Below are 15129 nucleotides of genomic sequence, written 5' to 3' on the forward strand. Positions count from 1 at the left end.
TGAAGCAGGAGAAATACAAGTTCAAGGCCAGCTTCAGCAATTTGGCAAAGATCTGGGGATGTAGCTCATTGGTGAATCCACCCCTGGGTTAAAGCCCTAATACCCCCCCCAAAAAAAATTTTTTTTTTTTTTTAATTAAAATTAAAAGAGCTGAGTGTGTAGCTCCAGTGGTAGAGCATTTGCTTAGTATGCATGTGGTCCTGGGTTCAATCCCTAGTACCCACCAAAAAAAAATTTTTTAATGCCTTTTTTATAGTGTGATTTTTACTGATGTTACTCAGCTTTCTCCCAGAAAAGCATATTTACATTAATGAATACTCCAGAGTTGCATGAATTTTAATAAATATAAGTTGGAGATTATATTTTTTAGGAAATTACCTCATTTAAATTAGGATAAGGAAGAAGTGTTTGTAGGGTAGGGGTGCTGGACAGGTTATTATAGTAGTATACATTATGGTCTAGGATTTGTCTCCTTAGCCTTTGACCTCTAAATCAGTTGGTACATCTAGAGGGGAGCTACAAGGATTAGAAATCAGGCAGAGAGTGAGTCATTATTTAAACATGTTTTATTGCTTGTAGCATTATTTTATTTACTTTGAAGTACTTGGTATTGAATCCAGGATCTTTTATTTTTAGACAAGGTCTTACTGTTATCGAGGATGGCCTTGAATTTGCAGTCCTCCTATATCAGCCTTTCCAGTTGCTGGAATTACAGGCATGTGTTAATGGGCCCAACACTTACAGGGAAATTGGCAGGAAGATCCAAGTTAGTGTCAGAAGATTGCTTGGTGAGCATAAGAAGCTGTAGTTGGATGATCATAAGGGCTGGGTACTCCAGCACTACTGTATGCAGCGTCAGTATAACTGTTTCACTATGGAAGACTGTTCACAGACCCAATTATCCTCTTCTGGATAGTGCTGGAGATACTGCCAGTATTTTGCTTTTTCTTTTCACTTTTTGAGCTGGGGATATAACTCAGTTGGTAGAATACTTGCCTCGGATGGATAAGGCCCTGGATTCAATCCCCCCCCCCCCAAAAAAAGAAAAGCAAATTTCTTTTTACTTTTTACCTGTGTATTTCTAGTATCCAACATAAAGAATGCTTATATGTTTGGCTTTTGGGGAGGCCAATTCAGTATTTGGGAGGTACCTTATTACTCCATACTCCTTCTGCTGGTACAGGAATGATAATAATAGAAATAAGGTTGATTAAATTAGGACAATGCTTTCCAATTCCTTTTATATAACCCCTTTTGTGTAACAAATAGAATAACTATATTTGTGTAGTACATTGGGGAAAATACATTTCTCACCCTGTTTCTGTGATGATTGAATCAGTATCTCTTACAATTTACATTACCTAGAAGCTCTAGGTTGGGGTCTGTAGGACTTGAATGAGAAGTTTTTTCTTTGATAGGACTTTGGGGTTTTTGAGTAGGGAATGAATATACCCCAAATGGAATTTAAGGTTAATCTGTCTGCAGGGTACAAAATGTATTAGAGAAAGGTCAGCCCTAAAACCTGGCAGGTCAGTTAGGTTATTGGATTTGTTGAGGTGAAATGATACGATTAACTTGAATAATAGTACTAGGAATGCAGGCTCAGGGTGTAACTCGGTGGCAGAGTGCATACTTTATATGTAAAAGGCCCTGGGGTCCAATCTCCAGTGCCAAGGTGAGGGAGGAGGAATGTCACTGAAGAGATGGGGGGAAAATATTTTTAGGGAAATAGAATCAGTAGGACTTGAAAGCTGGTGGAATGTGAAATGCGAAGTGAAAAGTCCAAGGCAGTGCTGATGAGCTTGGGTGGTTGGAAAATAAGAGGGAAGTAGAATAATTAGGAGAAGTATAGAAATGGTTTGGAAATAAATTTATTTCTGCTCAGGGCATATTGCAATCTAGTGTGTATATATATATTTCAAAATATAAGAATACTCAGCCATGTAACACTACAGAAAAACTGGAAATGTGGATGGAGAGTGATATTTCCCACATTAGCACTTTTGAGTTTGCTGCAATTCTTGGTGTGGCCTTTAGCTTTAATCAGGGTGGAGCCAATATTGATTATTGCTCATGTGATGATTGTATAAAACAAAAACTTAGTTTATTTATTTACATTGAGGAATAACAAGAATTGCATTACTTCTGTTGGCATGACTGGTGTGTTTTCTTTCAGGAGGGAGATAAATAGGAATCAAGTCATAATCAAAAAGTTGGCTTAATGAATGTGGCATGATAACAAGAGCAATCGGATCGCTGCTCAGATGTGTAATGACGGACATCTCTAGAGTAGGGGTGGATTTGTCAGTGCATTGACCAGGATTCATACTCTCCTAGGCCATGTATTGGGTCTTTCTCCTACAGTGCCTGTCCCTTTTCTATTTCCATGACTCAGTTTTTTCTGATCTACTCATTTTTTTTTCAATTAGAGCATTATAACTATTGATAGTATTTGGATTCATTTTGACAATATAATATGTGCAAGGAATTTGATTTGATATTTTCTACATGTACATAAAGGTGTAATTCTTTTTAGTACATATATAAGTTATAACATTATTTTGTTAAATTCATTTTATATTTCTTTCCTTTTCACTTTTTCCCTCCCTACTTCTCATTCTTTTACTCTACTGATCTTACCTATATATTTATGATATCCTATTCCCTCCCCCACCATCTTCTTTCCCTTGTTTTGCTCTAACTTTTACATATGAGAGAAAAAATGTTTGGCTGTTGATTTTCTGACTCTGATTTATTTCACTTAACATGATTTTTTTTTATTTTTTTTAAGTTTATTTGTTTATTTTTAAACCTAGCAGTTCTTTCTTTTTGAGAGAGAGAATTTTTTCTCAATATTTATTTTCCAATTATCGGTGGACACACATCTTTGTCTGTATGTGGTGCTGAGGATCGAACCCGGGCCGCAAGCACGCCACCGCTTGAGCCACATCCCCAGCCCCACTTAACATGATTTTAACCATTTACCAGCAAAGCCTTTATTTCATTCTTCTTTATGGCTGAGTAAAATGTCATTGTGTATATATACAACATTTTCTCCATCTGTTCACCTACTGATGGACATTTGGGTCGATTTCCTAATTTGGCTATTATGAATTGTGCTGCTGTAAATATTGAAATGGCTGTATCACTATAGTATGCTGATTTTAGTTCTTTGGGAGAAATACCAAGGACTGGGACTTCTGGGTCACATGGTATGTCTGTTCCTGGATTTTTGTGGAATCTTCACACTGCTTTCCAAAGTACTAATTTGCAGTCCCACCAGCAATGTATGATTATACCACCCCACCCCCACATCCTCACCTGAGATATTATTGTGTTCTTGATGATTGCCATTCTAACTGGAGTGAGATGGTTTTTGATTTGTGTTTCTCTGATTACTAGAGATGTTGAACGTTTTTTCATATGTTTGTTGGCCATTTGTATTTCTTTTGAAAAATTCTTTTGACCATTTGTTGATTGGGCTATTTGGGAGTTTTGTGTGGTTTTTTTTTTTTTTTAAATCTAATTCTGGATATTAATCCCCTGTCAGAGGCCAAGATTTTCTTGCCATTCTGTAGGATGTCTCTTCACTCTCTTAATTATTTCCTTTGCTGTGCAGAGCAAAGGAAATAATTGGTTTTTCAATTTGATGGCATCCCACTTATTGATTCTTGGTTTTTATTTCTTAAGCTCTGGAGGTCTTGTTTCAGTGCCTGCATCCATATGATGGAGTGTTGAGCCTATGTATTCTTCTAATAGTTGCATGGTTTCTGGTCTAATTCCTAATTATTATTATTATTATTTTTTAATGTGGTTCTGAGGATCAAACCGAGTGCCTCACATGTGCTAGGCAAGGGCTCTACCACTGAGCCCCAGCTCCAGCCCCCTAATTCCTAATTCTAATCCATTTGGATTTGACTTTAAGGCAAGGTGAAAAGTAGAGATCTCATTTCATTCTTATACCTATGAATATCCAGTTTGTCTAGTTTTCCCAGTGCCATTTGTTTGAAAGGTTGTCTTCACATTTTGGGGGGTTACGTACTAGGGATTGAGCTCAAGGGCACTCAACCACTGAGCCACATCCCCAGCCCTATTTTGTATTTTATTTAGAGACAGGGTCTCACTGAGTTGCATAGTGCCTCACTATCGCTGAGGCTGGCTTTGAACTCTTGATCCTCCTATCTCAGCCTCCAGAGCAGCTGAGATTACAGGCATGTGGCACTGTACCTGGCTCTTCCTACATACATTTTTGGTGCCTTTGTCAAGTATCAGATGGCTCTTAACTATGTGGGCTTGTCTCTGTCTTCTATTCTATTGGACTTCATGTCTATTTTGATACCAGTACCATGCTATTTTTGTTACTATAGCTCTGTAGTATAATTTGAGGTGCCTCCTACAACACTTTTCTTGTTCACAATTGCCTTGGCTATTTTTCTAAACAAATTTAGGGATTGATTTTTGTAGTTCTGTGAAGAATGGTCATTGGTATTTTGAACTCATCTGTGTCATTAAAATATATTTACTTCATACATTGTCAAATTGTAGTCAAGTCTTGTTCTTACTAATCTCTACTAACGCATATATGTTACATGTACTGCATATTTAAATACACATACTCACTATGCATGTGTGTATAAATAAAATCTATGCAAGATTAAGTTTTTTTCCCTCTGTGGTATATATTTAAGAGAGGGGGGGGATACATATTTCTGCAGTGTACTTTGATTCTTTGAGGTTTCTAAGTGCTGTCTTGACTTCTTAAAGAAAATTACTTCCTGGGACTTGTGTGACTCTTGAACATTTGACGGCAAGGGGGAGTGAGGCCAAAAGATACAGTAGAATGACACTCAAGTTTTTACTAGGGCTACTGAGTGCTTTTCCTAAGACAAAAAAATAACTAGGAGAAGAAAACCAATGATAGATTATGTTAAGAAGACAAAAGTAATTTTCAAAAAATAAGTAGTTAAAATTCCAGTGATCCATCTAGATGTCAGTAAATATAGGAGGCGCTTATCCTGGTGTGTAAGAAAAAGATCTGTTTTGTTGGTGCAGGATGATTGAGGTTTTTTTTAACCAAGTGGTGTTTATTAATTTATTTAATCTTCACAACAACCCTGTGAAGTAGGAACCATCAGTAACTATTGTATAAATGAGAAAACTGAGGTACAGAACTGTAAAAGTAAATTGCCCAACTAAGTAAGGAACATTTGTGAGTTACTAACATGTAAGTTGGTTAAAATCATGTCAATGAATGCATGTCGTCTTAAAATACATTGTGGACAATTAAAATGTTTCAGAAATGAAACGTTTCCTATTGGAGCAAATTATCATAATTTGGTTATCCTATTTTAGCAAGTATAGTCTTAAAGGCAGATGTCTGTTGGTCTTAAGGCAAAAAAAAAAAACTCTTGAAAATTTACCTGGTCCTTTAAAAGAATTGAGGAACCCTGTCCTCAACACTGATTTTGATTTAATGCCATGCATCCTTCACACACAAGGTACTACTACTTTGCAAACTTGAATGATCACACTCAACATTTTGTAATACTTCTGTGTTTCCTCAGTTTGGGAGAGAATGAGAACTCTTCCAAGATTATGACTAGGAAATTTTTGGTTACATGGTATTTTAGTTACTGTTAATATTCCAATTGGTACCTTCCCTTTATGCCATTACTTTGCCTTCCCACTCTAAAAAGATTCCTTCAGTAATGGCCTGAGTGGGAACATCTGTCTTTGTCTGGAAGTGTCTTTGCCTTTATGTGCTACTTTAATTGGTTATGGAATTCTAGCTGACAGTTGTTTTTCCCAGCACTTTGAAGATTCTTGATTGTTTTATGAAAAATCAACTGTCAGTCATGTTATTGTTTCTTCCTTTATAGGTAACCTGTCATTTCTCTGGTTGCTTTTAAGAATTTTCTTGTCTTTGGCATTCTGCAATTTTACCATGATGGTCTAGGTATGAATTTATTTTTATTTTATCTTGATTGAGATTTAGTGTGCATTACCAATCTGAAGATGATTATATGATTACAGAGAGTCTTATCCATTACCTCTGATTAACATTTCTTCCTCGTTCTTTTTATTCTCCCCTGAAATTCCTATTAGAAATTATCTTTAGACTTTGTATTTATGTCATAACTTCTCTACCTTTTTTGTCTCGTTAGTTCTTTATTCTGGGTTCTGTGTAGTTTCTTCAGATGTACCTTCCATATTATTAATTTTCCCTTCATCTATTTCTAAATTCTTTAGTTGTTTTTTGTTGTTAAATTTTTTATTCTAATTTGTTATATATGGCAGTAGTGCATTACAATTCATATTATACATATAGAGCACAACTTTTCATATCTCTTGTTGTATACAAAGTATATTCATACCACTCGTGTCTCCATACATGTACTTTGGATAATGATGTCCATCCCATTCCACTGTCTTTTCTATCAGTTGTTTTGTTTTTATTAAAAAAAAAAAAACAAAACAAAACCTTTCTCTCCTCTCACCTCCAAGCAGCCCATTCTTAATTCTTTGTATTCTTTCCTCCTGGCTTTTTTTTTTTTAATCCTGATTATTTTATTTATTTAGTTAGTTTTTAGTTTTAGGTGGACATAATATTTTATTTTTATGTGGTGCAGAGGATCGAATCCAGTGCCTCATGCATGGTAGGTGAGCACTCTACCACTGAGCCACAATCCCAGCCCAATCCTGTTTATTTTAATCAGGAAAATTTTCAAACTTCTACAAGAATGAAGAAAATAATATATATCCCTACCCAGCTTCAATAGTTAAGGATTCTGTTTTTTTAGCCCTACCTCCAAACCCCAGTTATTTTGAAGTCTTTGTCATTATCTGTTATAATTCATAAATGTTTATATATATATATATATATATGTATGTATGTATCTCTCTAAAGAATTCTTTAATCATTTCAACATACCTTTTTTTATTAACACTTATTTTTTAAGTACCTGAGAAATAACACTTCTATTTGTCTTCTGATTTTCTCATTTATTTTATGATCCCCTGAAAAAGTTTTTTTGGGGATTTTAGTAACTTTCTCTATGGAACTTACATGTGTATCTTGAATTATGGAAGTCTACCCAGTGGTTTTTTGTTTGTTTGTAGTACTAAGGATAGAGCCCAAGGATGCTCTACCATTGAGTTACATCCCCAGTCCTTTTTATTTATTTATTTTTTCTTTTGAGACTAAATTTTGCTAAGTTGCGAGGCTGGCCCCAAATTTGTGATCCTTCTGCTTTAGCCTCTGAACTTTGTATGCCTGGTTGCTTATTTTTTAAGTTTTATTTCATGGTTTTTAGTAACACCAAGTTAAACAGAAATGCAAAGTACTGTGGAAGAATGAAGAGAAGATTGTACTTTGTTTTGCTTGTTATTGACTGGTGGATAGGCCGTTTGTGATATTTGAACAGACTGTAAATTTGTAATTGAAAATAATGTTGTATTGGTGATTTTTAGAGGCAGACATCCAACCATCTATGCTATGTTTACACTGTGGATACATAAACATTTACATATTGAAATGCATATTGTTTTATTATAATTACTTTGTCTCTTATGCCTTAGTTAGGACTTTTAACAAATGTTATAAAATGTATGTTAGAATATTTATTATCCACTAATTTTATTTTAATATAGTTAAAAGATTAAACATTAGTTATAAAATGGAGTATTATCTGAAGGGATGAATGGGTAAGGGAAGGGAAGGCACTATTAAAAAGTAAGTCCAGGGCTGGGGGGTGTGGCTCAAGCAGTAGTACACTCATCTGGCATGCGTGGGGAGCTGGGTTCGATCCTCAGCACCACATAAGACTAAAATAAAGATATTGTGTCCACTGAAAACTAAAAATAAATATTAAAAAAAAAAGTAAGTCCAAGGTGTCATTACAAAATTTGCTTTGATTATTTTGGGACATGATGAGGTTAATATTTATAGTTGGGTTATTTTAATTAACATCTGTTTGTTTGATAAATAGGGTAATTAGTGTTTTAAAAAGTCCTACCGATTAGATGTCATCACATGTGGTTTTTAGTGCATATCTGAAGAAGTGTCTTTTATGTGAACGTTAAATGTGCAGCAATAAATTTAATTCCTTACCTTGTAAGTATTGAAAAAAATACTTTGGAAATAGGGAATGTGAGTCAGTGGTAAAACAGGTGCTTAGCATACTTTAAGCCCTGAGGTCAATAATGGGGTTGGGGAAGGAAGCAAACTAGAAGGCTTTGAACATAATATGTTACATCTCTTCTGCAGGGTGGTGGTATAATATCTTCCAAAAGTGGATACTTCTAGGAATGAAAAAAAAATAGTATTAATAATTATACTGGGATGGCAGCTTAAACTGAGATGATCCTGGGCAGACCAGCACATATAGTCAGTGTTCTCCAGCTCCACCACTTCATTAAGTTAGTTTGTAGAGGTTTTAGGATTTGGCATAGCCTAAGTGAAAAATTTTAACGGCATTTAAGGTGGAAAGAAATTGATTAGATTTTGTAGCTGAGGGTGAGTTCTAAATGGAATGCTATGCTACTTACCATCAGCTAGTCACACAGTGAACTGTCGGCTGATCACACAGCATGATGTGTCATAAGGCTTGCTTGATCTCTATGATAAAGTTTCACTGCATTCTTAAAAAAGTTTCACAGCCTTCCAAGTTGCTAGGATTACAGGCATGTAGCACTGTGCCTGGCCCAATAATTTTTAATTAATGATAGAAAACATTTCCACAAATGATGACTTGAATCAAACCGTCAGTGTTTCATTGCTTGCTTGGTTAAGGCAGCAAAACCTTTATGAAATTTAACCCTAGTGGGTATACTCAGGGTAGAATGGGGCTTGAAGTTAGGCTTTTAGATTATAATACCCTCATTACATAGTTAAAAAAAAAAACATATTCTTGGGAACCAATTTGCCACAAGATTTCATAGAGCTAATGACAGTACACAAGTCATTTCCACAGATGATAATTGAATTTCTAAAGCTCTACTTGGGTTGTGTTACTGATTAAAGATTTGAGCTGGGTATGCCAGCACACATCTGTAATCCAAGTGACTCTGGAGGCTAAGACAGGAGGATCACAAGCTTGAGATTAGCCTTTGCAAGTTAGTAACATGGTCTCAAAACAACAACAGGAAAAGTGGTATGGCTGAGTGGGAGAGCACCTCTGGGTTTTGTCCCTAGTAGTATCCCCACACACACATAAACACACAGACATCTCTAATTTGAGTTTGGCCTTATGCTCCATTTTAAGGTTTTTGTTTGTTTGTAATAATGACCTAAAATTAGAGATTGAACATATTAATACTGCAGATTAATGAACTTTAATAAGCTGATAGGAAATTTGAAAAGCCTTAAAACATTTGTTTCTTTTGGATTGTTTTGCTCCTGTTTTAAAGCTCTTCTTTGGTTACTTTTTTTTCCTAAATCAGATTAGTATAAAGAGAAAGCTCTATAATGAGAGATGAGCAGCTTATTTTGTTTGTAAATCAGAAATTACTTATCAGTGAGTTTATTTAGTATTGAGTGCTATGGAATATCACTGAAGACAAACAAATTACTTTAGAAAAGTGGTTGAGGGTAATGATAGGATCTTTATGCTCTCTCAGGTTCTCAAAAAGGAGAACCTTCTGCCCCTCAGGTAACAACCGAGCACTGGCAGGAGCTCAATCCTGCTCCAAAGCTCCCAAGAGCACAACATTTTCCAATTAAAGAGTTTATAAGGGGGATTTCTAACTTCATTGATAAGAATAATGTATCCAGGGCTGGGGATGTGGCTCAAGCGGTAGCGCGCTCGCCTGGCATGCGTGCGGCCCAGGTTCGATCCTCAGCACCACATACCAACAAAGATGTTGTGTCCGCCGAGAACTAAAAAATAAATATTAAAAATTCTCTCCCTCTCTCTCTCTCTCTCTCTCTCTCTCTCCTCTGTCACTCTCTCTTTAAAAAAAAAAAAAGAATAATGTATCCAGAAAATTAATGGAGGAACTTTTAACTGTATAAATGTTAACATTGATTCACTACTTCTCTCTCTTGGCATCTTAGCAGTACCCCTTCTCTCCCAGTGCTGAGCTTCGAGCATCATAGGCCAGCAATCTACTATGAGCCTCCTCTGTAGCCCTTTAATTAATACACTTATTTGGAAAGATTTTGAGGGAGCCAGTTGTAAGTTTGGATCTATTTGCAGGGTTTTTGTTTTTTGTTTTTTGTTTTTCCTCTCGGGGATCTGTATTGAGTTTTTTAAAATAATTTTTTAAATACTACCAATTAAATTGGACAGGCTGTATGCCTCAAGTTTTAGTAGCCTATATTCCATCTCATATTAATTGCCATGGATAACTAGATAGAACCATGGTCATTTTGGTAAGACTGAAGCAGCATCCATTATCTTTTTTTTTAAATGTCTTACTTTTTTTTTTTTTTTTTTAATCCTCTGGACATTTTTTTTTACATCTTGATAGACCTTTATTTTACTCATTTATTTATATGTGGTGCTGAGAATCGAACTCAGTGCCTCACACATGCTAGGCAAGTGCTCTACCACTGAGCCACAACCCCAGCCCTCCATTATCTTTTAATTGGACTAAAATACACATCATATGGGAAGACAGAATTATTCTGTACCTGTTGTTTCCTTCACAGAGAGCTAGTGGCATCTGAAAAAGAACCCATGATACCTGGCTGAAACTCCAGGATGGAAGTAATGTCCAAGTCACTTTATAAAAGCCCAACACTGTAAATCGTACGTAATGGCTATATGCAAACTAGTTGTTAAAATTAATAATTTTAGAAAGGAGAAGTTAGCTCATAAGTGGCTGAGTTCTAACTAATGCACTAGTAGCAGCTAACTGAATCCTCAGAAGGCAAGTTTGCTTGTAATTGTAATATAGTCCATGTCAACAGGTCCTCATGAGCAGCCTACACCTGACTCAGGAGAGACTAGTGCTAGAATGGAAATTTCTCTCATCTCTGCTTCTTACCCCAAGCCCTCTATTTAGTCAGACTTGACTTTTTTTTTTTTTTTCCTTATTTAAAAAGAAGAAGCCAGCAGTGGTGGCTCATGCTTATAATCCCAGTGATTCAGGAGGCTGAGGCAGGAGGATCACAAGTTCAAAGGCAGCCTCAGCAACTTAGTGAGGCCATGAGTAACGTAGTGTGACTTTGTTTCAAAAAAAAAAGTACTGGGGTACTTTTTAAAAAGCTCAGTAGTTAAGCACCTCTGGGTTCACTCACCTGTACCCCCCCCCCAAAAAAAAATGTTTTAAAAAGACTCAGTTTGAGATTTAGAACTTTTTTAAATGGCTGTCACTATTGCCTCCCTCCTTTAAGAAAAAAAATGCTAAATTCAGTTCATAAAAATTTTAAACTTTCAATTTTAAAATTAAAAGACATAGAGGGAAAAAATAGTGTGGCTTTCTAAGATTCTGGGGAAGAGTTTGGGGTTTATTAAATAACTGTTAAAAATGTACTGGTAATGTTGAACAGAAGAAATTCTTAAAAAGAATCCCATGATTCCTTTTCCCCTTCTGAGTGTGATGATGTGGAGCAGCGCTTGTTTGTACCTTGGGTGTGGCCCTTTGGGCCTTTTGCCACACTCCTGGCCCAACGACTTTCCAGCTTCAGCCATGGTTTTCATACTTGCCACTTTCATAATATATGAACTTCTGGGAGTTTATTACATAATTTTTCACTAATTTTATTTTAAAAGCCTCAGGCCTTTTAAAATATTCCTTCAGGGGGCTGGGGATTTGACCATTTTAATATAACATTTAAAATAACAATTTTTTTTTAACTTTAAAGGTTTTATGTTTTTCTGTTTCTTTTCATTAAAATAACTTGTAAATGCAGTAGTTGGTCTTGTTGGGTCATTTTTAAATTAGGTAAACAAGGTTTCTTGGATTAGAACTACATTTTCTAAACTTGTATTTTTAGATCTATAAAAAGTCTGCATTTTCTTCAGTAGTGAATTTATCTGAAGTTGAAGCAGATTTACTGGGTTATTCTACAAACTCCCCACTTCGTATCATTGTTGGTACTTTTATGTTTTCTTAACTGATAGTATGTAACTATTTTTCCAAAGTGCATTCTTAATTTTCTTGCTTAGAATTTTTCACTAGTTTAACTTTGCCTGAAGCAGTTCTCAAACTGTGTACCTAGGCAGGAGAACTGGCCAGTAACAGCCAGCGTTTATTGAGCACTTAACATGTGACATGGTTACCTGAGCACTTAACATGTAACATTTCCCTCATTACCAAATCCAGAGCTAGTGGCATCTGAAAAAATTTATTACCAAAACAAACGTATGCAGTGGGTGTTACGATCTTAAAATTTCTAAGAGAATTTCACTATATTCCACAATATTTTAGTACCTTTTTTTTTTTTTTTTGTACTGGGGATTGAATCCAAGGTTGCCATACTACCGAGCTGCATTCCCGGTCCTTTTATTTTTATTTTGAGACAGAGTCTTGCGATGTTGCTTAGATTGGCTATGAACTTGTGGTCCTGCTGCTTCAGTCCCCCTGTCACTGGGGATTACAAGTATGTACCATTGTGCCTGGCCAAAAAAGATTTTAATTACTTAACATCAAGTAAAATCGGTAGTCTTAAAATACCATACTTGTTTTTTATGACTTTTTTTTTTTTTTTTTAATACTCCTGGTCATACCTGGCATCTTTGGAAGTAAAAATACTTCTGTTTGAGCAGCACTGGTTTTCGTTCCATCAAGTTGCAAGTATCTTGATATGAAATCAGGCATAAAAGAAATACCCAATTTTGGAAATATGTAAAATCAAGCTGGGGTGTAACTTAGGGATAGAGCACTTGGGTCATCCCTGGTGCTGCTTTTTTAAAAAATTCAAATTCAGTTGACATAAAATTGCTATTTAAGTTTCTAAAGCTCATACACAGTTCCTGGGCTTGCCTTATTCTTGACAGGTGCTTGTCTGTAGAGGGTACTGGACATGCTGCTTGAGGCTGTGATGATTTATTTGTTTGTTCCCTGATTGTACTCTTCTCCCTGGAACTTGATGTCTTAAATGTTTTGTTTCCCCTCCCTAAATAAAATGATTACAAATCCCTGTTTTCTTCTTGGTTCATTCACTCTTCTTGATATTCAAGTATCTCTCCCCTAGGAAGTTTGTCTGACCCCTGGGGTCTCTGACAGAACCAGCTATTTAATCTCTGTGCTTTCATAGCATGTCATTTCTATATCTATTAACACTTGGTATGTAGATTGGAAGCTTCTTAGGAGCTGGGAGCTTCTTAGGAGCCGGGACCTTATCTTCAGTCTTGTATATATTCACTCTGGCCATACATACCTGGCATGTATGCAAGGATCAATAAATGATGCATGAATGGCTGGGTAAAAGGGCAGGTTGTTTTTAATAATGTTTGGGGTAATTTAGCTTTACTGTTAGAAACTGTAGGCCACATGATTTAAAGCTTACAACAAGCAGTTGTAAGAACATGCTTCAAGTTCTGGCTAGAATGATATAATGTTATATTGATAATAGGCAGTTCAAATGCATGATAGGCAGAAGCATATCATTATATTACAAGTTCTTGTCTGTAATTAAATAGTTTTTACTAGTGTTTACTGTTTTATCTTATTTCTTTCAGGAATTGTTGGATAAGTATTTAATAGCCAATGCAACTAATCCAGAGAGTAAGGTCTTCTATCTGAAAATGAAAGGAGATTACTTCCGGTACCTTGCTGAAGTTGCCTGTGGTGATGATCGGAAACGTAAGTATATTTGACATACATGTAAAGTCAATGTATAAAAGGGAGTCGGGGAGAAGATGACACTTATAATGATAGTCTATGTCTCCAGGCCCTTTATAATTTAAAAGAAAATTGTGCAACTTGTATGTCATGAAAGTGAATATTGCCTTATTTGGAGCACATGATTTGGGAGGCTAGGGAAGAAGGATCACAAATTAGAGGCCAGCTTCAGCAATTAGTAAGACCCTCTCTCAAAATAGAATATAAAAAAGAACTGAGGAAGTAGCTCAGAAGTAAAAGTACCCTGTGTTTAATCCCTAGTCCCAAATAAAGAGAAGAAAAAAATGTAGTCATTAATTTAATGTGTCCTTTAAAAATTTAAACACATGTGAATTCTAATTCTAATCTGATATTAATAACAGGCTCAATCTCTTAATATTTTTAGCTCTGGGTGATTCTGTGTTTCAGTGGAAATTACATGTAGAACATAGAAACAGTATGTTATTTTCCTTTGTCATTAGTTTAGTATACTACTACTGTCAGGTTTCTGTTCAGGATAAAAGGCTCAAGGGTTATTCCAGTTGCACTGGGCTAAGTACCTTTTTGTTTGGGGTCGCAGTGATGGCTCCTCTGATCTTAAGGTCCGCAGGAAGAGAGAGAGCGAGAGCACGCACTGACCCCTTTTATTGAGGAGAAGCTATTCTAATGAGGCAAGGGGGTTTCAGGGGACTGAGTCTTCTTCATGTGTCCACTGTCAGCAGGTTGATTGGCATCTGGGTAGGCCATACTCAAGGACACAGTAAGAGAAGGGGACACACACACACACACACACACACACACACACACACACACACGGCATTTCCATGGAAGATTCTATCCTAAACAGGGCAAGGGGTTATATTACAAAGGAACAGGTGAGCATAGCTCCACTCATGGGGCGGGCTATAGCAAGACAGACCCATGCACGAGACACCAACCCTCGACCCTCAAACCCAAGAAGGGTGGGGAAAGTTCTGCCATATTTCTGTGACTCAGTCAAGTGCAAGGTTAGTCTCCCACATATTACCAACTTTAAAGGATCACAACATTGCTAATCAGATTTCTGAAGATAGGTAAGATGAGTCTATTGTTGGTGTATGATTTGTTCCAACTTAACAGTAATTTTAAATGACCCTTATGTCTAGGTTTTATTTGAATACATAGGAACTGTGTTGACTGGAAGAATTGTCATAAAAATAGAATACTAAATACCTTTGGTGAGGGTACTGGGGATTGAACACAGAGGCACTCGACCACTGAGCCACATCCCCAGCCCTATTTTGTATTTTAGAGTATCATTTAAAAAATGATGGGAAAAAGTAATAATCAGTCTCCCTCTTTTAATTGTGGAAAAGTAAA

At 36.1% G+C, this 15129-nt stretch overlaps 1 protein-coding gene and 1 long non-coding RNA gene across 2 annotated transcripts in view; both read left to right on the top strand.

The window, feature by feature from the left end:
* The window catches only part of Ywhaq (tyrosine 3-monooxygenase/tryptophan 5-monooxygenase activation protein theta), a 32150-nt gene that overhangs the window by 12558 nt on the left and 4463 nt on the right, over positions 1 to 15129 (top strand). The window contains exon 3 of the mRNA XM_078029703.1: positions 13629 to 13752. Coding sequence (XP_077885829.1) covers positions 13629 to 13752 — 124 coding nt within the window. The remainder of the gene's footprint in view (positions 1 to 13628; positions 13753 to 15129) is intronic.
* On the top strand, positions 2930 to 13087 carry LOC144369470 (uncharacterized). Its single transcript, XR_013429283.1, has 2 exons — positions 2930 to 5956; positions 10652 to 13087. It is a non-coding gene; the product is annotated as an uncharacterized LOC144369470 (long non-coding RNA).

This window comes from Ictidomys tridecemlineatus, chromosome 12, assembly GCF_052094955.1.
Source record: "Ictidomys tridecemlineatus isolate mIctTri1 chromosome 12, mIctTri1.hap1, whole genome shotgun sequence".
Classification (NCBI taxonomy): Eukaryota; Metazoa; Chordata; class Mammalia; order Rodentia; family Sciuridae; genus Ictidomys; species Ictidomys tridecemlineatus.